The 15,724-nt window shown below is 43.8% G+C and overlaps 1 protein-coding gene across 1 annotated transcript in view; it reads left to right on the top strand.

The window, feature by feature from the left end:
* Nucleotides 1–15,724, top strand: part of SUCLG2 (succinate-CoA ligase GDP-forming subunit beta) — a 243,557-nt gene that overhangs the window by 157,474 nt on the left and 70,359 nt on the right. Inside the window, exons 8-9 of the mRNA XM_026679375.2 lie at nt 4,842–5,003; nt 9,933–10,075. Coding sequence (XP_026535160.1) covers nt 4,842–5,003; nt 9,933–10,075 — 305 coding nt within the window. The remainder of the gene's footprint in view (nt 1–4,841; nt 5,004–9,932; nt 10,076–15,724) is intronic.

Here is a 15,724-nt window from a genome sequence, read left to right as displayed (position 1 = left end):
CTGGAGGCTAAAACATATGATGAACGGTTGCAGAAACTGGGCGTGGCTAGTCTAGTGAAGAGAAGGACCAGGGGAGACATGATAGCAGTCTTCCAATATTTGAGGAGCTGCCACTGAGAGGAAGGGATCAAACTATTTTCTAAAGCACCCGAAGCCCAGACAAGGAATAATGGATGAAAACTGAACAAGGAGAGATTGCTTTATTTAAATTAGCTGATTGATTCAATCTTGCATCTTGATTTATTCTATCTGCTTGATTCAAACAATGTTGTGGTATAGGATCCACACAACTGAACAAGGAGAGATTTAACCTGGACTTTCAAGAAGAGATTGGACTCCCATTTGTCAGAAATGGTGTAGGATATCCTGTTTGAGAGGGGGGTTGGACTAGATGACCTACAAGGTCCCTTCCAACTCTGATTATCTGTTATAATCTAGATTGGGACCCTAGTGTTGAGAGTAGAGGTCACCTCACTTTTGCAGTTTGCAGAGTGAATGCATTCTGTTTTAGCTGTACAAAACCATAAGATCAGACTCCCACAGCAGCGTTCACAGAGTGATGTCAAAACGATGCCTTGTGTGATGGCATCTCATAAGTTCTGGCTTTGTCTTCTTGCGGATGTGTGGGGGTTCTGGAGGATTAGCTATCTGCCATGCTATTTTTCGAATAAAAGCCAAGTAAACATTAAGTAAGGAAAAGGGAAGAAGGCATCAGCAGTAATAATACTTAGTCTTCCTCTGAAGTCCTTTCAGTTTGTTTATATTGTTCTTATAGCACACACTGCTCAAATTCATTTAGCCCTCTTGATAAGATCTGGGTATTGCATAGTAAGGTAAAAGTTCCCCGTGCTAGTCGTTTCTGGCTCTAGGGGGCGGTGCTCATCTCCGTTTCTAAGCCGAAGAGCCAGTGCTGTCTGAAGACGTCTCCGTGGTCATGTGACCGGCATGACTAAACCCCAAAGGCACACAGAACATGTGATCCCTATTTTTCTACTTGCATTTTTACATGCTTTCGAGCTGCTAGGTTGGCAGAAGCTGGGACAAGTAACGGGAGCTCACTCAGTTATGCGGTGCTAGGGATTCGAACCGCTGAACTGCCGACCTTTCTGATCGACAAGCTCAGCATTTTAGCCACTGAGCCACCACGTCCTGGTGCATAATATTGCATTCTATTGCATAGTATTGCATAGTAGTGGGCTTCTATTATTTGCTTCTTTTTTAAAAAAAAGATGTTGCTTTCTTCATTCTGTTTAAAATTAGATTCCTTGCACAGACATTTTAGATTGAATCATATAAGCAATTGAGGATTCATATTAGGAAATCTTTTGGGGCCAGTGGGCTACAGCATCCTGCCAGAGAGGGGAAAGAGACTGACAACCCAGCAAAGGGTATTATCTCAAAGTGGGAAAGAGGAATAAAATGTTGAAATAGTAATGCTCTAATTTGGCGAGTGCTAAACTACAGGCATTAACAAGGTGGACTTTTACGCAAACTGGCAATCTTTTCTTTGCTTAGTAGAGACGTAAGGAGAAGCCTAGAAATGCTTGGCAATCGCATATCTGCCAAGTCTCTGCTGAGCTTACTTTGCTCTATGGTTTTATTGTTGCTTCTTGGCTCTTTATCAATAAGAAAGACAAGAGGGACCAGAGACAGGAATTTGGCTTTTTTAACTGAATTAGAAATGAAACACTGTTTGAAAATGAAACTTGTTTTGCTCTGCTGTGTTAATTAAAACAAAATTGCGGGAATATTTTGTTCGCTGTGAGATGGCTCAGAGCCTGCATATCTACAAAGCCCTTGTGACAAAGCCATTATGATATTTCAGTGTTAAGCCATTTCTCTGTTGTACTGTTCCACTATTTCAGCTTTGCACCGAACCTGTAGTAGACGTCGATTTAATAGAAGGAGAATGTTGCCAGTTGAGCAGTCTAGCACTATTTACAGTTCTGACAACCAGTGCACACCATTGTAGTTCTCTCTTTAGGGAGACAACCAGAGAAAATCTGCAGGTGGGGCTGATCAAAAAGAACTGGAAAAGAAAGAACGTGCCTGTCATGTTCAGGTTGCCATGTCAACCTGAATAGCATTGGCCTGATCCGACTCTCTACTGATCTACTGATTTCACCTTTGACATAGTGGGTGGTGAGATGTAACAGATTTTATACGTCTTGTACCAGCTTAAAAGAGAAAACACTATTGTAATTTCATTGAAGCTAAGGATAACTTGAACCTATCCCATTCATATATTCAGGCTGAAATGAAGGTAACATGGAGATACCACACTTTTTTTTTCCTTTGACACCTAGTACCGTGTTTCTCCAACAATACGGCCTCCACCAATAGGAAGCCCCAGCATGACTTATTGGCATAAAATCAAATTAAGCCCCTCCCCCCAAATTAAGGCCCATATTAAACATGCGAAATGGGGGGGGGGGAATGGCGTTTGGAAGTACTTTGTTGCATGCCCGGATATGGTGCTGCCTGCGTTGGTGGAGCACTTCATATCGGGAGACCTTCCGCCACCGTTAATTTCCCTTCTCCCTTGCTGCCGTAGCGTTACAGCAACGCCGCGGCGTTTGGCGCAGCCACGTGCAGCCAGTCAGGGCTCCTCCCTGCAACCGGAGCCCTGAGGAGACATTTGGCTTCAGGCGCTCCTGTGGCCGCCTTCCCTTTGCCTTCGATGGTAAAGTGAATTATTTTAAAAACCTCCGCTCATCCTATCAGGGCTGTGCGAGCTGAGCAGAGCCGGGAAAGCAAGCCGCGGGTGTTTCCTGGTTCTGCCCAGCCCGTACGGCTCTGCCGCCCTGCGGGATGCAATTACCAACAACAAAGGCAAATCCTCAAGGTGGGCTGGAGGAGGTGGCTACGTGCCCCGGGCTGCTTCAATGCAAGGTCTGACTTGCAGCATCCTGCCGTTGCGCCGCATCCTCCCTCTCCGACTGCAAAACTCGTGTGCTTCGCCAACGCTCCGGCGGCGAGCTCTTTCATACATAGAGAGAGAGGGAAAGCGCCGCGTGCTCCGAGAGGCTGGCTTTTTCTCTAGCCGAGGCTGACAGGAAGTGCCTCCAGGGCCGTGGCAGGCAAGCCGCGGGTGTTTCCTGGTTCTCCCCCGCGCGCTCTGCCACGGCCCTGGCGGGATGAGCGGAGGGCCCGGCGGGAGGCACTCGTTGCCTTGGTGACATTCGGTGCCTCGCCGCCTCTCGCCCATCGCAGGTGGCGGTGGCGGCGGCAAGCGGCGGCGCCGCTGAGGGAAAAGAAGACAGCGCAGCCACCTTGCTTGCTTTCCCACCTGCCCGCCCCAGATGGCCTCAGGAGCGGCGGCAGTGGCAGCAGGCGCGCACACTCCTGCCGGCAAAGGGAGAGAGGCGAGGAAAGAGAAGGAGTGCGGCAGCAGCGGCTGTCACAGTATCGTCTCATAGCGGGCAAGGCTGGCAAGCTGAGGTGGCCGCACCAGAGGCGTCACTGCCGACCCCTTTTCTCTAGCCGATTCTGACTGAATCTCTATCCCGCTCCTTTATCCTGACGGGGTCGGCAGTGACGCCTCTGGTGCGGCCACCTCAGCTTGCCAGCCTTGCCCGCTATGAGACGATACTGTGACAGCCGCTGCTGCCGCACTCCCTTCTCTTTCCTCGCCTCTCCTCCCTTCGCCGGCAGGAGTGTGCGCGCCTGCTGCCACTGCCGCCGCTCCTGAGGCCATCTGGGGCGGGCAGGTGGGAAAGCAAGCAAGGTGGCTGCGCTGTCTTCTTTTTCCCTCAGCGAAGCGCCGCCGCTTGCCGCCGCCACCGCCACCTGCGATGGGCGAGGAGGCGGAGGCACCCGAAATGTCACCAAGGCAACGAGTGCCTCCCCGCCGGGCCCTCCGCTCATCCCGCCAGGGCCGTGGCAGAGCCGCGCGTGCTGGGGAGAACCAGGAAACACCCGCGGCTTGCCTGCCACGGCCCTGGAGGCACTTCCTGTCAGCCTCGGCTAGAGAAAAGAGCCAGCCTCTCGGAGCACGCCGGCGTCTTTCCCTCTCTATGTATGAAAGAGCTCGCCTCGCTCGGAGCGTTTGGCGAAGCACACGAGTTTTGCAGTCGGAGAGGGAGGATGCGGCGGCAACGGCAGGATGCTGCAAGTCAGGACCTTGCATTGAAGCAGCCCGGGGGGCACGTAGCCACCTCCCTCCAGCCCACCTTGAGGATTTGCCTTTTGTTGTTGGTATACTTGGCTTCAGGCGCTCCTGTGGCCGCCTTCCCTTTGCCTTAGAAGGTAAAGTGAATTATTTTAAAAACCTCCGCTCATCCCGCCAGGGCCGCGGCAGAGCCGTACGGGCTGGGCAGAACCAGGAAACACCCGCGGCTTGCTTTCCTGGCTCTGCTCAGCTCACACGGCCCTGATAGGATGAGCGGAGGTTTTTAAAATAATTCACTTTACCATCGAAGGCAAAGGGAAGGCGGCCACAGGAGCGCCTGAAGCCAAATGTCTCCTCAGGGCTCCGGTTGCAGGGAGGAGCCCTGACTGGCTGCACGTGGCTGCGCCAAACGCAGCGGCGTTGCTGTAACGCTACGGCAGCAAGGGAGAAGGGAAATTAACGGTGGCGGAAGGTCTCCCGAACATCCAAGCTGTCGCCGCCCGCCCACCCGAGGATGCAAGGGGGGGGGGAAATTAAGTCACCCCCGAAAAGACGTCCTAGCCGTTTTTTCGGGGGTCAAAAAAAAATAAGGCCCGGCCTTATTATGTGAGAAACACGGTAGATTTGTGGCAAATTGCTTTTTTGATAACTACTTTTGTGAGCCCCTAAAATCTGGGGTGCAATTCTAATTCTGATTTCCTTTTCCATTTCATTTCCTTTTCCAATTTAGTGGTATGCTTTGATGCCAAGATAAATTTTGATGACAATGCCGAGTTCAGGCAAAAATCCATATTTGCCATGGATGACAAATCTGAGAATGAACCAATAGAAAATGAAGCTGCCCATTATGACTTAAAGTACATAGGTCTGGATGGAAACATTGCTTGTTTTGGTGAGTAAAATCATCCTATTGCTATAAAGTCCTGGTCTGGTCTGAAAAAACGTATGCCTAACATCACACATCTAAACATGAATTGGATCAAACTTCTCTTCAGGCACTTATGACAAATATCTTAGAAGTAAAGAGTTTTTCAAAGCATGAAAAAAATACTGGTTTTCTAGGGAGATAGACTTCCATGAAAAGAAAACAACAATTCTGCTAAGGGCACATGACAACAGTCATACCTAAAATTCCTGTTTGATTCTTAGCTCCTTCCATAATGGTTGGAACTGAAGGACTGAATTTAGAGCTGCATAAAGAATTGTAGACTGGGACTTAATCTGCATCTAGATTAATACCACTGGTACATTAGATCTATGACCACCACAGCTTCCTTCCTTCCTTCCTTCCTTCCTTCCTTCCTTCCTTCCTTCCTTCCTTTCTTCCTTCCTTCCTTCTTTCCTTCCTTCCTGCATTCATTCATTCATTCATTCATTCATTCATTCATTCATTCATTCTTTCCCTAGATTTTTAATCCCATCTTTATTATTTTTATAAATATCTGAAGGCAGTGAACATACATAATTCTCCTTTCTCCTCCTTTGGATTATTCCCAAGCAATAACCCTGCAAGGTGGGTTGGGCTGAGAGAGAGTGATTAGCCCAAAGTCACCCAACTGGTTTTGATGTCTAAAGCAGGACTAGAACTCATTGTCTCCTGGTTTCTAGACAGCACGTTAATTGCTAGCCCAAATTGGCTCTCTAATCAGATCACTAAACTTCATGAGCCAGAGATACACACCTGTGCACTACCAGGATATAAACTCAGGGTATGAACCTATCCTTATACAGGTAGTCCTTGACTTACGATCACAATTGAGCCCCAAATTTCTGTTGTTAAGTGAGGCATTTGTTAAGTGAGTTTTGATCTATTTTATGATCTTACTTGCCACAGGTGTTAAGTGAATCACTGCAATTGATAAATTAGTAACATGGTTGTTCAGTGAATCTGGCTTCCCCATTGACTTTGCTTGTCAGCAGGGGTGGGATTCTACCAGTTCTCACCTATTCGCTAGAACCGGTTGTTAACATTCTAAGCAGTTCGGAGAACCAGTTGTTCGAAGAAATTACTGGCCTAATCCTGTAAGGAAGGCAGGAAGGAAACATTCTGGTGTTGCTTACAGAAACTGTCTCTCCATTAACCCTTATTACATTCTTGGCAGGACTAGACTTCCTGTCTCAGGAACTTCTCTGGAGTTTTTTTCCCCTCCTTTGCTGGTACTTTGCTTGTGTGGAGTGATCATTCAAAGTTACAGTGGCCCTGAAAAAAGTGACTTATGACCATTTTTCACACTTACAACTGTTGCAGCATCCCCACAGTCATGAGAGGCCAGGTGAGGAGATGCATGCCTCAATGTGAGTGATATTGAGTTGGCCACATCCAGCCAATAACATGACCACCAAGCCATGTCCACCCAGTCATATGACCACCAAGCCACGCCCACCACCTAAGCCACACCCACAGAACCGGTTAAAAAATTTGAATCCCACCCCTGCTTGTCAGAAGGTTGCAAAAGGTGATCACATGACCTTGGGGCACAGCAATGGACATAAGTTGCCAAGCATCTGAATTTGGATCACATGATCATGGAGATGCTACAAAAGTTGTAACTGTGATAAATGGTCATAAGTCACTTTTTTCAGTGCCGTTGTAACTTTGAGCAGTCACTAAATGAACTGTTGTAAATTGAGGACTACCTGTATTATGAGCCATCTGAAAAAAAATCTATATTTTGTAGAGTATTTTTTGTTGAAGCTCATTTATATAACCACCCCTCTTACAAAGTGACTCTGGGCAATGAACATAATTTCAAAAAATCCACGTAAATAATAAGTAACAAAAAACTATAGAAAATAAGTATCCAGCACATGTTTTTCAGAATGGTTTGGCTGTTTTTTTACAAGGCTTCTATTTTTCTTTTGTATAATAATACCAAGGCAATCAATACAAAATTTCTTTATAAGTTCAAATCTTCATTCATGTAATTCTTTTTCTGAAAGAGATTGCTTTCCAAGGTAAAGACGGTTGACACTATTTTTTTTTTACGTTGAACAGCCACTTAAATAAAATGATACAGAATTTAAGTTTCTGTATTACTCACTCATGAACTCACTCTGAAGCTATTCAAGAATGCATTATCATGAACAGAACTTCGTAAGTGGGATATTTCTGATTATTGTATGTGTTGGTTCTTCATGGCAGCAGACTGCTCTGGAATTTCCTGCAGAAGAGCTACTTAACATTTTTGATATTGTACATAGATATCAGCTTTAGAATTTTCCTCCTCATTCGTAACTTCAAAACAATCAGATGTGTCTGTTTTCATTTTGTTATAGAATGATATTAGGAATGTAATTTAACTTTTTTCTCTCATACATTATTTTCCCAATTCTGATTTTTTTTTATTTTTTTATTTTGCTTCCCATGACTGGAAGCTGGTGTCTTGGGTATGCATGTTTATGTAATCCAGATCCTAATGTGAGCTCATGTGATATTTTTATTGCAAACAACAAAAAATGGCACATCTATCACGACCTGTTTATCCTATAGTGAGAATCCCAGGATTGCATTTTAAGATGGGACTTCATAATTCCTTTATCCCAATGGAATTTTCTTACTTTGTCATTTGGATTTTGGCAAAATTATCTTTGTTTGTTTTCTTTTACCGTTCATTACGAAATTTGATTGGCTGTTCATGTTTATATAACAAATAAATGCGTATACTTATTATATGTTATATATCATCCATTACAAGTTCAGAAATTCCATAGGTTTAGAAGCAGCTGTTTGGACCACCAAGTCCAAAATCCTGGTTGAAATGTATCTGTCTCTCACCAGAAAAGTTTAGCTATGCAAAGAAGTTGATATTTTAATGGGCAAAGCCATTTTTTTCTATCTCATCCAGGAGCTAAGCATATTTGCACCGAGACAATCCCTTAATCTACAGAACTGGGGTCCCCAACCCCCGAGCCGCAGCCCAGTACTGTAACTTGGGCAGTTTGGAACCAGTCTGCAGAAGTGGTGGGTGAGCGTGTGTATCCACATGCATCTCCACTTGTGTGAGCAGCGGGTAAGCATGTACGCGCATGCTCCATTTACACAAGTGGTGAGCATGGGCGACTGCTGCTCACGCAAATGGAGCTGCATGCATGTGTGCGCTTTCCTGCTGCTGGCGCAGACAAATCCCCTCTCCTCCCATCTACCCATTTCCCCCACTTCCCCACCGGTCCTCAAAGCCAGAAAATTTGGGGAGCTCTGGTACAGAGAACCCAACTGTTTTTAAAAGGGAAAATTGAGACATTTTCTAGTGTTGGTAAAACTGTAACTAGTGGGAATTTGTTAAAAGGACAACTTTTTTACAACATATTATTAGAAAGAACTTGTTGTAACATTGTTTTGTGCAACATTAATGAAATTAGGCACGGCCCATAAAACTGCAAAACATGACTAAAGGATCTGGGTAAGTGAAGGGATAAAATGAAGGCATGAAATATGGAATTTCTTCTGATTTTATAATTGGCTTTTGTTATTATTATTATTTTATTCCTCTGCTGTATTGAATGCAAGAAGAGGAGTTAAATAATTCGAGCCACCGTGGCACAATTGTTAGAGTGCAGTACTGCAGGCTACATCTGCTGACTGCCGGCAATTTGGCAGTTCAAATCTCACCCGGTTCAAGGTTGACTCAGCCTTCCATCCTTCTGAGGTGGGTAAAATGAGGACCCAGATTATTGGGGGCAATATGCTGACTCTGTAAACCGCTTAGAGAGGGCTGTAAAGCACTGTGAAGCGGTATATAAGTCTTAAGTGCTATTGCTATTCCTAAATTCAATAAAACGTGCTCCAGCTTACATAGTACGCTCACCTTCCTAGGTGTTCAGCTCCCTCCTTTTCCCCCTCAGCTTTCCAAAAGTCCTATCAGTTTCCCACTACCTGGTCACCCACCAGCCCTCCCTCTGTTAATATACATAGAAAAGGGGAAGGTGATTTTTTTTTCATTCAAAAGAGGTGTGGTACCTTATTTGTTTGAAATGGTGTTGGGTTTCCTGCCTAGGCAGGACGAGAAAACCTCCAAGGTCCCTTCCAACTCTGTTATTCTATTCTATTCTATACGATCATTTCCCATTTTTGCTATTTCTGAGTCATACATTGAGATAGATGGTGAATATATGAAAGAGCAAACAGATGACTTAAATCTTTTTCTCACTGCTAGGATAAGCAGTGCCCATTTTCAGTATTATTGAAATACATACTAGCAGTATTTGGTGATTTGCTTCAGTGGTGGGATTCAAATTTTTTTACTACCCGTTCTGTGGGCATGGCTTGGTGGGCGTGGCAGGGGAAGGATACTGCCAAATCCCCATTCCCTCCCCACCCCACTAACCTGCTTTCCAGCTCCGTTCTCCTGTTCAGGGCAACAAAAGAAGACCCAGCCGATCAGCTGAGACTCAGGAGGCAGAGAATAGATGAGGGCAGGGCCAGTCAGAGGTGGTATTTGCCGGTTCTCCGAACTACTCAAAATTTCTGCTACAGGTTCTCTAGAACTGGTCAGAACCTGCTGAATACCACCTCTGATTTGCTTGCTTAAGGTGCAGTTTATTCATTTTGTGTTTCTGTGTCCCCTCCCCATTTTTTTTTAAAAAAAACTCAGTAAATTGAGTCACCTTGGATCAAACTCAAAGGACTTGGGAGCAAATGTCCACATTTTCCATAAGTTTAAATTTTTCTCCAGCTGTTCCTTTCTCTTCTTGCTTCTGTTCTTTTTTTTCCCCTTTTATCTTCTCCCTCTCTTTTGGTTTTGGCACCTTGGAACCACATTTGCACCTGTTCGTATTTCATCTTCTTTTAAAAAATCAGCAATTTAAACTCTCTTCATTACAGTAAATGGTGCTGGACTTGCAATGGCAACCTGTGATATAATTTCCCTTAATGGTGGAAAACCTGCCAACTTCCTGGATCTTGGCGGAGGCGTGAAAGAAGCACAAGTGTATCAAGCCTTCAAATTGCTGACTGCCGATCCCAAGGTAAAAACACAAAAACTCGACAGATGATGTCTTAATGCATACAACTGTAGATAGGTAGTCTTCCACTTACGACCAGGGGTGGGATGCTACTGGTTCTGCCCGATTCTATAGAGCGGGTAGTTCTGGAGAGCAGCAAACACCAAACTAGTTCTGTGTTTGCTGCTGTTTGGCCCACCCGCCTGCCCGGGCTCTTACCTGTCCTTTATTTCTTGCTTTTTCAACCTCAGCTGCTTTGCGCGGCACAGCTGAGGTTGAAAAAGGAAAGAAGAGGAGTTTGAAACGCTGCACACCTGCGCGCAGCGCTTTCCAGCTGTCCAGGTGGCACGGCCTAAGGTAGTTTTACACACGTGCACAAAACGTATTTACCGAACTGGTAGCAACACCGGTTGAATCCCACCCCTGTTTATGACCACAATGGACCCTGAAATTTATGTTGCTAAAGGAAGACATTTGTTAAGTGGGTTTTGCCACATTTTGCCACATTTCTTGCTACAACTGAATCACTCCAGTTCAATTAATAACACGGTTGTTAAATGAATCTGACTTCCCCATTGATTTTGCTTGTCAGAAGGTCACAAAAGGTGACCCGGGGACACTGTAACTATCTTAAATATGTGTCAGTTGCCAAGCCATGGTGGCAGGGTGGTTAGAGTTACTTCTGCTGACTGACTGCAATTTGGCAGTTCGAATCCCACCAGGCTCAAGGTTGACTTCCATCCTTCCGAGGTGGGTAAGACGAGGACCCAGACTGTTGGGGGCGATTATGCTGACTCTGTAAACCACTTAGAGAAGGCTGTAAAGCGGTATATAAGTGTAAGTGCTATTGCTATCTGAATTTTGATCACATGACCATGGGGAGGCCGCAATGGTTGTAAGTGTGAAAATAGTTCATAAATCACTTTTTTCAGTGTCATCTTAACTTCAAATGGTCACTAGAGGAACTGTTGTAACTCAATGTCTGCCTGTATTGTTTTAAATCCAAAAATGTACCTTAAAAATGTAAGTTGTGAAACTGCAACAACTGTGTTGTTCCTTCTGAAGATGTAATAGCTACAAGTCTCATCTCTTCAAGCCAGTTTGCAGTAGCTTCCTATCTGCTGGCTTCGTTCTAAAATCTCACCGTTCAAATAAGCAATAAAGTCAGACCTAAGAAATCTTGATACACAGGTGGTCCTTGACTTGCAACCATTCTTTTAGTGACCATTCAAAGTTACAATGCACTGAAAAAAGTGACTTATAACCAGTCCTCGCCCTTACAACCAATGCAGCGTCCCCAGAATCACGTGTTCAAAGTGTGGGTGCCTGGCAACTGGCATGTATTTACAACAGTTGTAGTGTCTCAGTGTCTTGTGAGCGCTTTTGCGACCTTCCTAACCAGCTTCTGGCAAGCAAAGTCAATAGGGGAAGCTGGATTCATTTAATGACCACGTGATTCTTCTTAAGTGATTCACTTAAGAACCATGGCAAGGAAGGTGATAAAATTGGTTGTCCCAAAGGTGCTTTTTCAAGAGGCAACTGGACTTTCTTGTTTTTTTTCTTTGAAAATGTTTCACTTCTCATCCAAAAGAGAATCTCTGTAGACACTCATAACATTGTGTGGAATTTACTTAACAAATTGCCTCATTTAATATCAGAAATTCTGATCTTAATTGTGATTGTAAGTTCAAAGACTACCTGTACAGATCCTTCAGTGGTCCAATATACATGATGTTTAGGGTTCTAGGTGTTCTCCAAGCATCGGTTTCAGTGATCCTTTTGCAACAGCTAACTAGGTGGCCCACTGCTCTTTTTTTTTGCTTCTTTGCAGAGGTGTCATTGCTGTATATATTGTTTTCTTCTCTAATATTAGCATTATTGTTTCATTGCATAGTCTGCCAGATACATCATCATCATTATTATCATCATCATCATGTATTTTATTCATTAAACATGAAACTCAGTCAACTGAACATTTAAAAATCTATCACAAATATCATTGATTGGCACTGATGGTTGCCAACATCCTAGGTATCAACCAAGTATCTTCTTAAAACGTATGATGTTCCAAGTAGCGCAGTTTTTTGCAGTTCCGGTGGTGTTATTGCAGTAAGTTGCAATTTCTTGATGCCAACGATGACAATGGGTATCACTGTTGTTGTTGTTGTTATTTCTGTCCGTCTTATTAAGATGCAGAGATTGTGGGGAATATATGCTATTACACCTTTTTCAGCTGTATAAAATCACATCTTATAGACGAAGGAGCAACCGTTTTTCAAGAAAAAATGTATCCAAAGAAAAGTTGGATATTAAATTGTAGAAGAGATACATACAGTTTAGTTGTGTTTCTTTGGTTTGGGTGGTCACTACAGAATGATGCCCTCTTGATTTTAGGGGTAAGCCTCAGGAAACTATTGGAGTAGATTTTGGCATCTTCATTTGGCCTTGCTCCAGCGTTTCTAATCAGGCACTATCCAAATATATTGGACTGTCACTTCCGCAATTTCCAGCTACAGCACACCTGTTAACTTTGCCAGCTGTGGATTACAGATATTGTAGTTCAACACATCTGGCTGGCTTTGCATTGTAAGCTTCGGTTCCCACCCTGGGCAAATAATTGAAAGGGCTGCTTTATATTGGAATATCTGCTTAGGTTGATCCTTTAAAAAAAAAAAAACTGTCTCGATTTTGTTAGATCTTTGTTTTATGTGCTCCTTTTTTTCATTGTTTCATTGATCTGTTTTATTTAATATTGCTCGCTTGCCCTCAGCTCTTTATGTCTGCAAAATATTTATCTTGTTTTTTTGAACACCGGAGAAGCACTTTGGTCCCCAGATATTTGTCCCCTTGCCCCTTCGTTTCTTTTGTTCTCTTTTCTTTGCCTTGGCTCTTGTTCATGCCTGCCCTCTGCTGCTTCTTTCAAACGCATCTTTCCTAAACTTTCCCACTAGACAAGATGTGTTCCCTCCCTCCGTCGTCCCCCGGAAATAAGTGGCCTGCTAAAAACTGTGTTTGCCTTTGGGCACCTGGCTAATAGGAATGTCATGCAGGTACCGTCGGGTGCCCTGTAGGTTTGTACGTTCCAGAGTTCAAATCATAAAGAAATTATTGCCATCCTTTTTTAAAAAAAAAAAATCATTAACTCTCATTCCTTTGACTGTGTTCCTCTGTGTTCCAGCTATTGCTCCCTATTTTTTCCCCTCCAGTTCTTTCTAAATGAAGCTGCTTTCCAACTGCTAGTCCCTTGGCCCTTCAGCATGACTGGTTTTAGCTTCTACCCTTTTGGCACTGCTACAGCCAGGGTGATCGGTTCATATCAACAAGCCATCTGAGATAGCTTGTCTCTCTCACTCCTTCCCTCTCTCCTCCTCTCTCATTCCCCCTCTCCCTCTTTCCTCTTTCTCTCCCCCATCTCTCTTTCCCTCCTCTCCCTGCTCCCTGCTCTTTCTCTCTTTCTTTCCCTCCTTTCCTCAATTTGGGAGGATAAAGATTTAATTGGGGGTTTCCTGGATATATTGCCATAGTGGCACAGTGGTTAGAGTGCTACTTCTGCTGCCTGCTGGCTGCCTGTAATTTGGCAATTCAAATCTCACCAGGCTCAAGGTTGACTCAGCCTTCATCCTTCTGAGGTAGGTAAAATGAGGACCCAGATTGTTGGGGAGAATATGCTGACGCTGTAAACTGCTTACAGAGGGATGCAAAGCGGTATATAAGTCTAAGTGCTATTGCAAGCAATCAGTCTCCCATTAAATGCAAGTATCCATCAGTTATTTGGGGTTTTAGAAGAATGCCAAATTTGTTTTTCCTCACAGTAACTTGCCCTGCAATTCACTTTAATCCTGCACCACACTAACCTGTTTGAATAGAATGGCTGAAAAGATATATGAAATGTCTGTTAAAATCTGGTTCCTGATCTTCAGTTTTTTCCAGATCTTCTCCATGACCTTCACACTCACACATCGCCACATAACATTTATTTTCATGCTGTCCTCTCCTCTTCCTTTAAGTCTGAGAGCAACAATTCTAGGATATACATGCTCTGTGTTTGTAGTTACATAAGAAAGTACAGTAAAAGTGAGGGGGTTGTTGTGCCTGCCTTGATGAAGGTAATGGTATATCCCTTCTGAGAATCCATCATTGGACCCAACATTGTTGAGTGATTTCTGACGTTAAATGATGTTTTTAAAAAGCTATTTCAATTTAGTTAAATTAGGAGGAGATCAAAAAGAAGCATTCAGGGTTTCATCTAACAAGACCAGTATCAGCTATACGTTGGTCAACCACTTACGAAATCTATCAGGCTAAAACATCTGCCTTAATTTTTGGATGTTCTTCAGTGATGGGATTCAAATTTTTTTACTACCGGTTTGGTGGACATGGCAGGGGAAGGATACTGTAAAATCTCCAGTCAGAGGTGGTATTTTCCGGGTCTCCAAACTACTCAAAATTTCTGCTACTGGTTCTCCAGAACTGGTCAGAACCTGCTGAATACCACCTCTGATGTTCTTGATCTTTTTTAAACATTTGCCATAATGAGAAGTTTCAGGAAACTCTTGTAAGGTGTTACAGTAAAAGTGTATTGCACAGCTATGGACTACCTTAATCTGTGCTTAAATAATACATTGTTTAAAAGGTTTTCTTGAAAGAGATAGAATCAGTATCATTTCTATTATTGATTATATTTAGAATAGGGTTACTGGTAATTCTCGACTTACAAACACCATTGAAATAAGAATTTCTGTTGGTAAGCAAGTTGTGAGTTGTGTCCAATTTTATGACTTTTTTTGCCACATTAAACAAATCACTGCAGTTAAGCAAATCTCACAGTTGTCAGGTGAATCTGGTTTTCCCCATTTACTTGGCTGGTTGGAAGTCAGCTGGTAATGCATGACTTATGACCACAGTTGAGCCCAAAATTTCCATTGCTAAGCTAGACAGTTGCTAAGTGAGTTGTGTCCCATTTCATTACCTCTTTGTCAATGTTGGTAAGCAAATCACTCAGTTGTTAAGTGAATCATGTGGCTGTTAAATGAATCTGGCTTCCCCCATTGACTTTGCTGGTCAGAAGCCAGCTGGGAAGGTCACAAGTACTAATTACTTGACCCCAGGATGTTGCAACCATTCCAAATACATGCTGGTTGCCATGCATCCAAATTTTTGATTCCATGACTGTGCAACAGTCGTAAGTACAAGAATCGGTTGTAAGTCACTTTTACCTATCTATCTTTGTAACTTCGAACAATTGTTAAATAAATGATTGTGTGATGACCCAGGGTGGGCTACAAAACAAACACAGTCACAGAAAACAAGTGAAGCCCCTTTTATTCCTTCACTTTGCTTCCAAGCTCCAAATATTCTTGACAGAAGACAAAAAACTCCCACACAAACAGTTAAAAGAAGAAGGAAAAAAGCAACACAAACCAGGCAAGATAAGGGCTGGAGGACATCCACAGATAACACACACTGGGAAGGACGCCAAACTCATAGAGGAACCATAAACTAGAGATATTTCGATGCCTTGTTTCCAGCGTTCGCCTGTATGCGGGTCCATCCTCTTATTCAGTTGTCACAGCTGCAGCCCATGAAGAGGATCAAGGCCCACTCCTCCTGAGTAGACCATGTCTCTCCCTTATCCTCTCCTCCCTGCATGCCCTAGGATGGAAAGGGGGGTGG

The sequence above is a fragment of the Notechis scutatus genome, chromosome 2 (genome assembly GCF_049901735.1).
Source record: "Notechis scutatus isolate UNSWTSFEM ecotype Mainland chromosome 2, rNotScu1.2, whole genome shotgun sequence".
In the NCBI taxonomy this organism is placed as follows: Eukaryota; Metazoa; Chordata; class Lepidosauria; order Squamata; family Elapidae; genus Notechis; species Notechis scutatus.
Note: the sequence above shows the minus strand (reverse complement) of the source record. Positions and strands in the feature narration are given on the sequence as shown.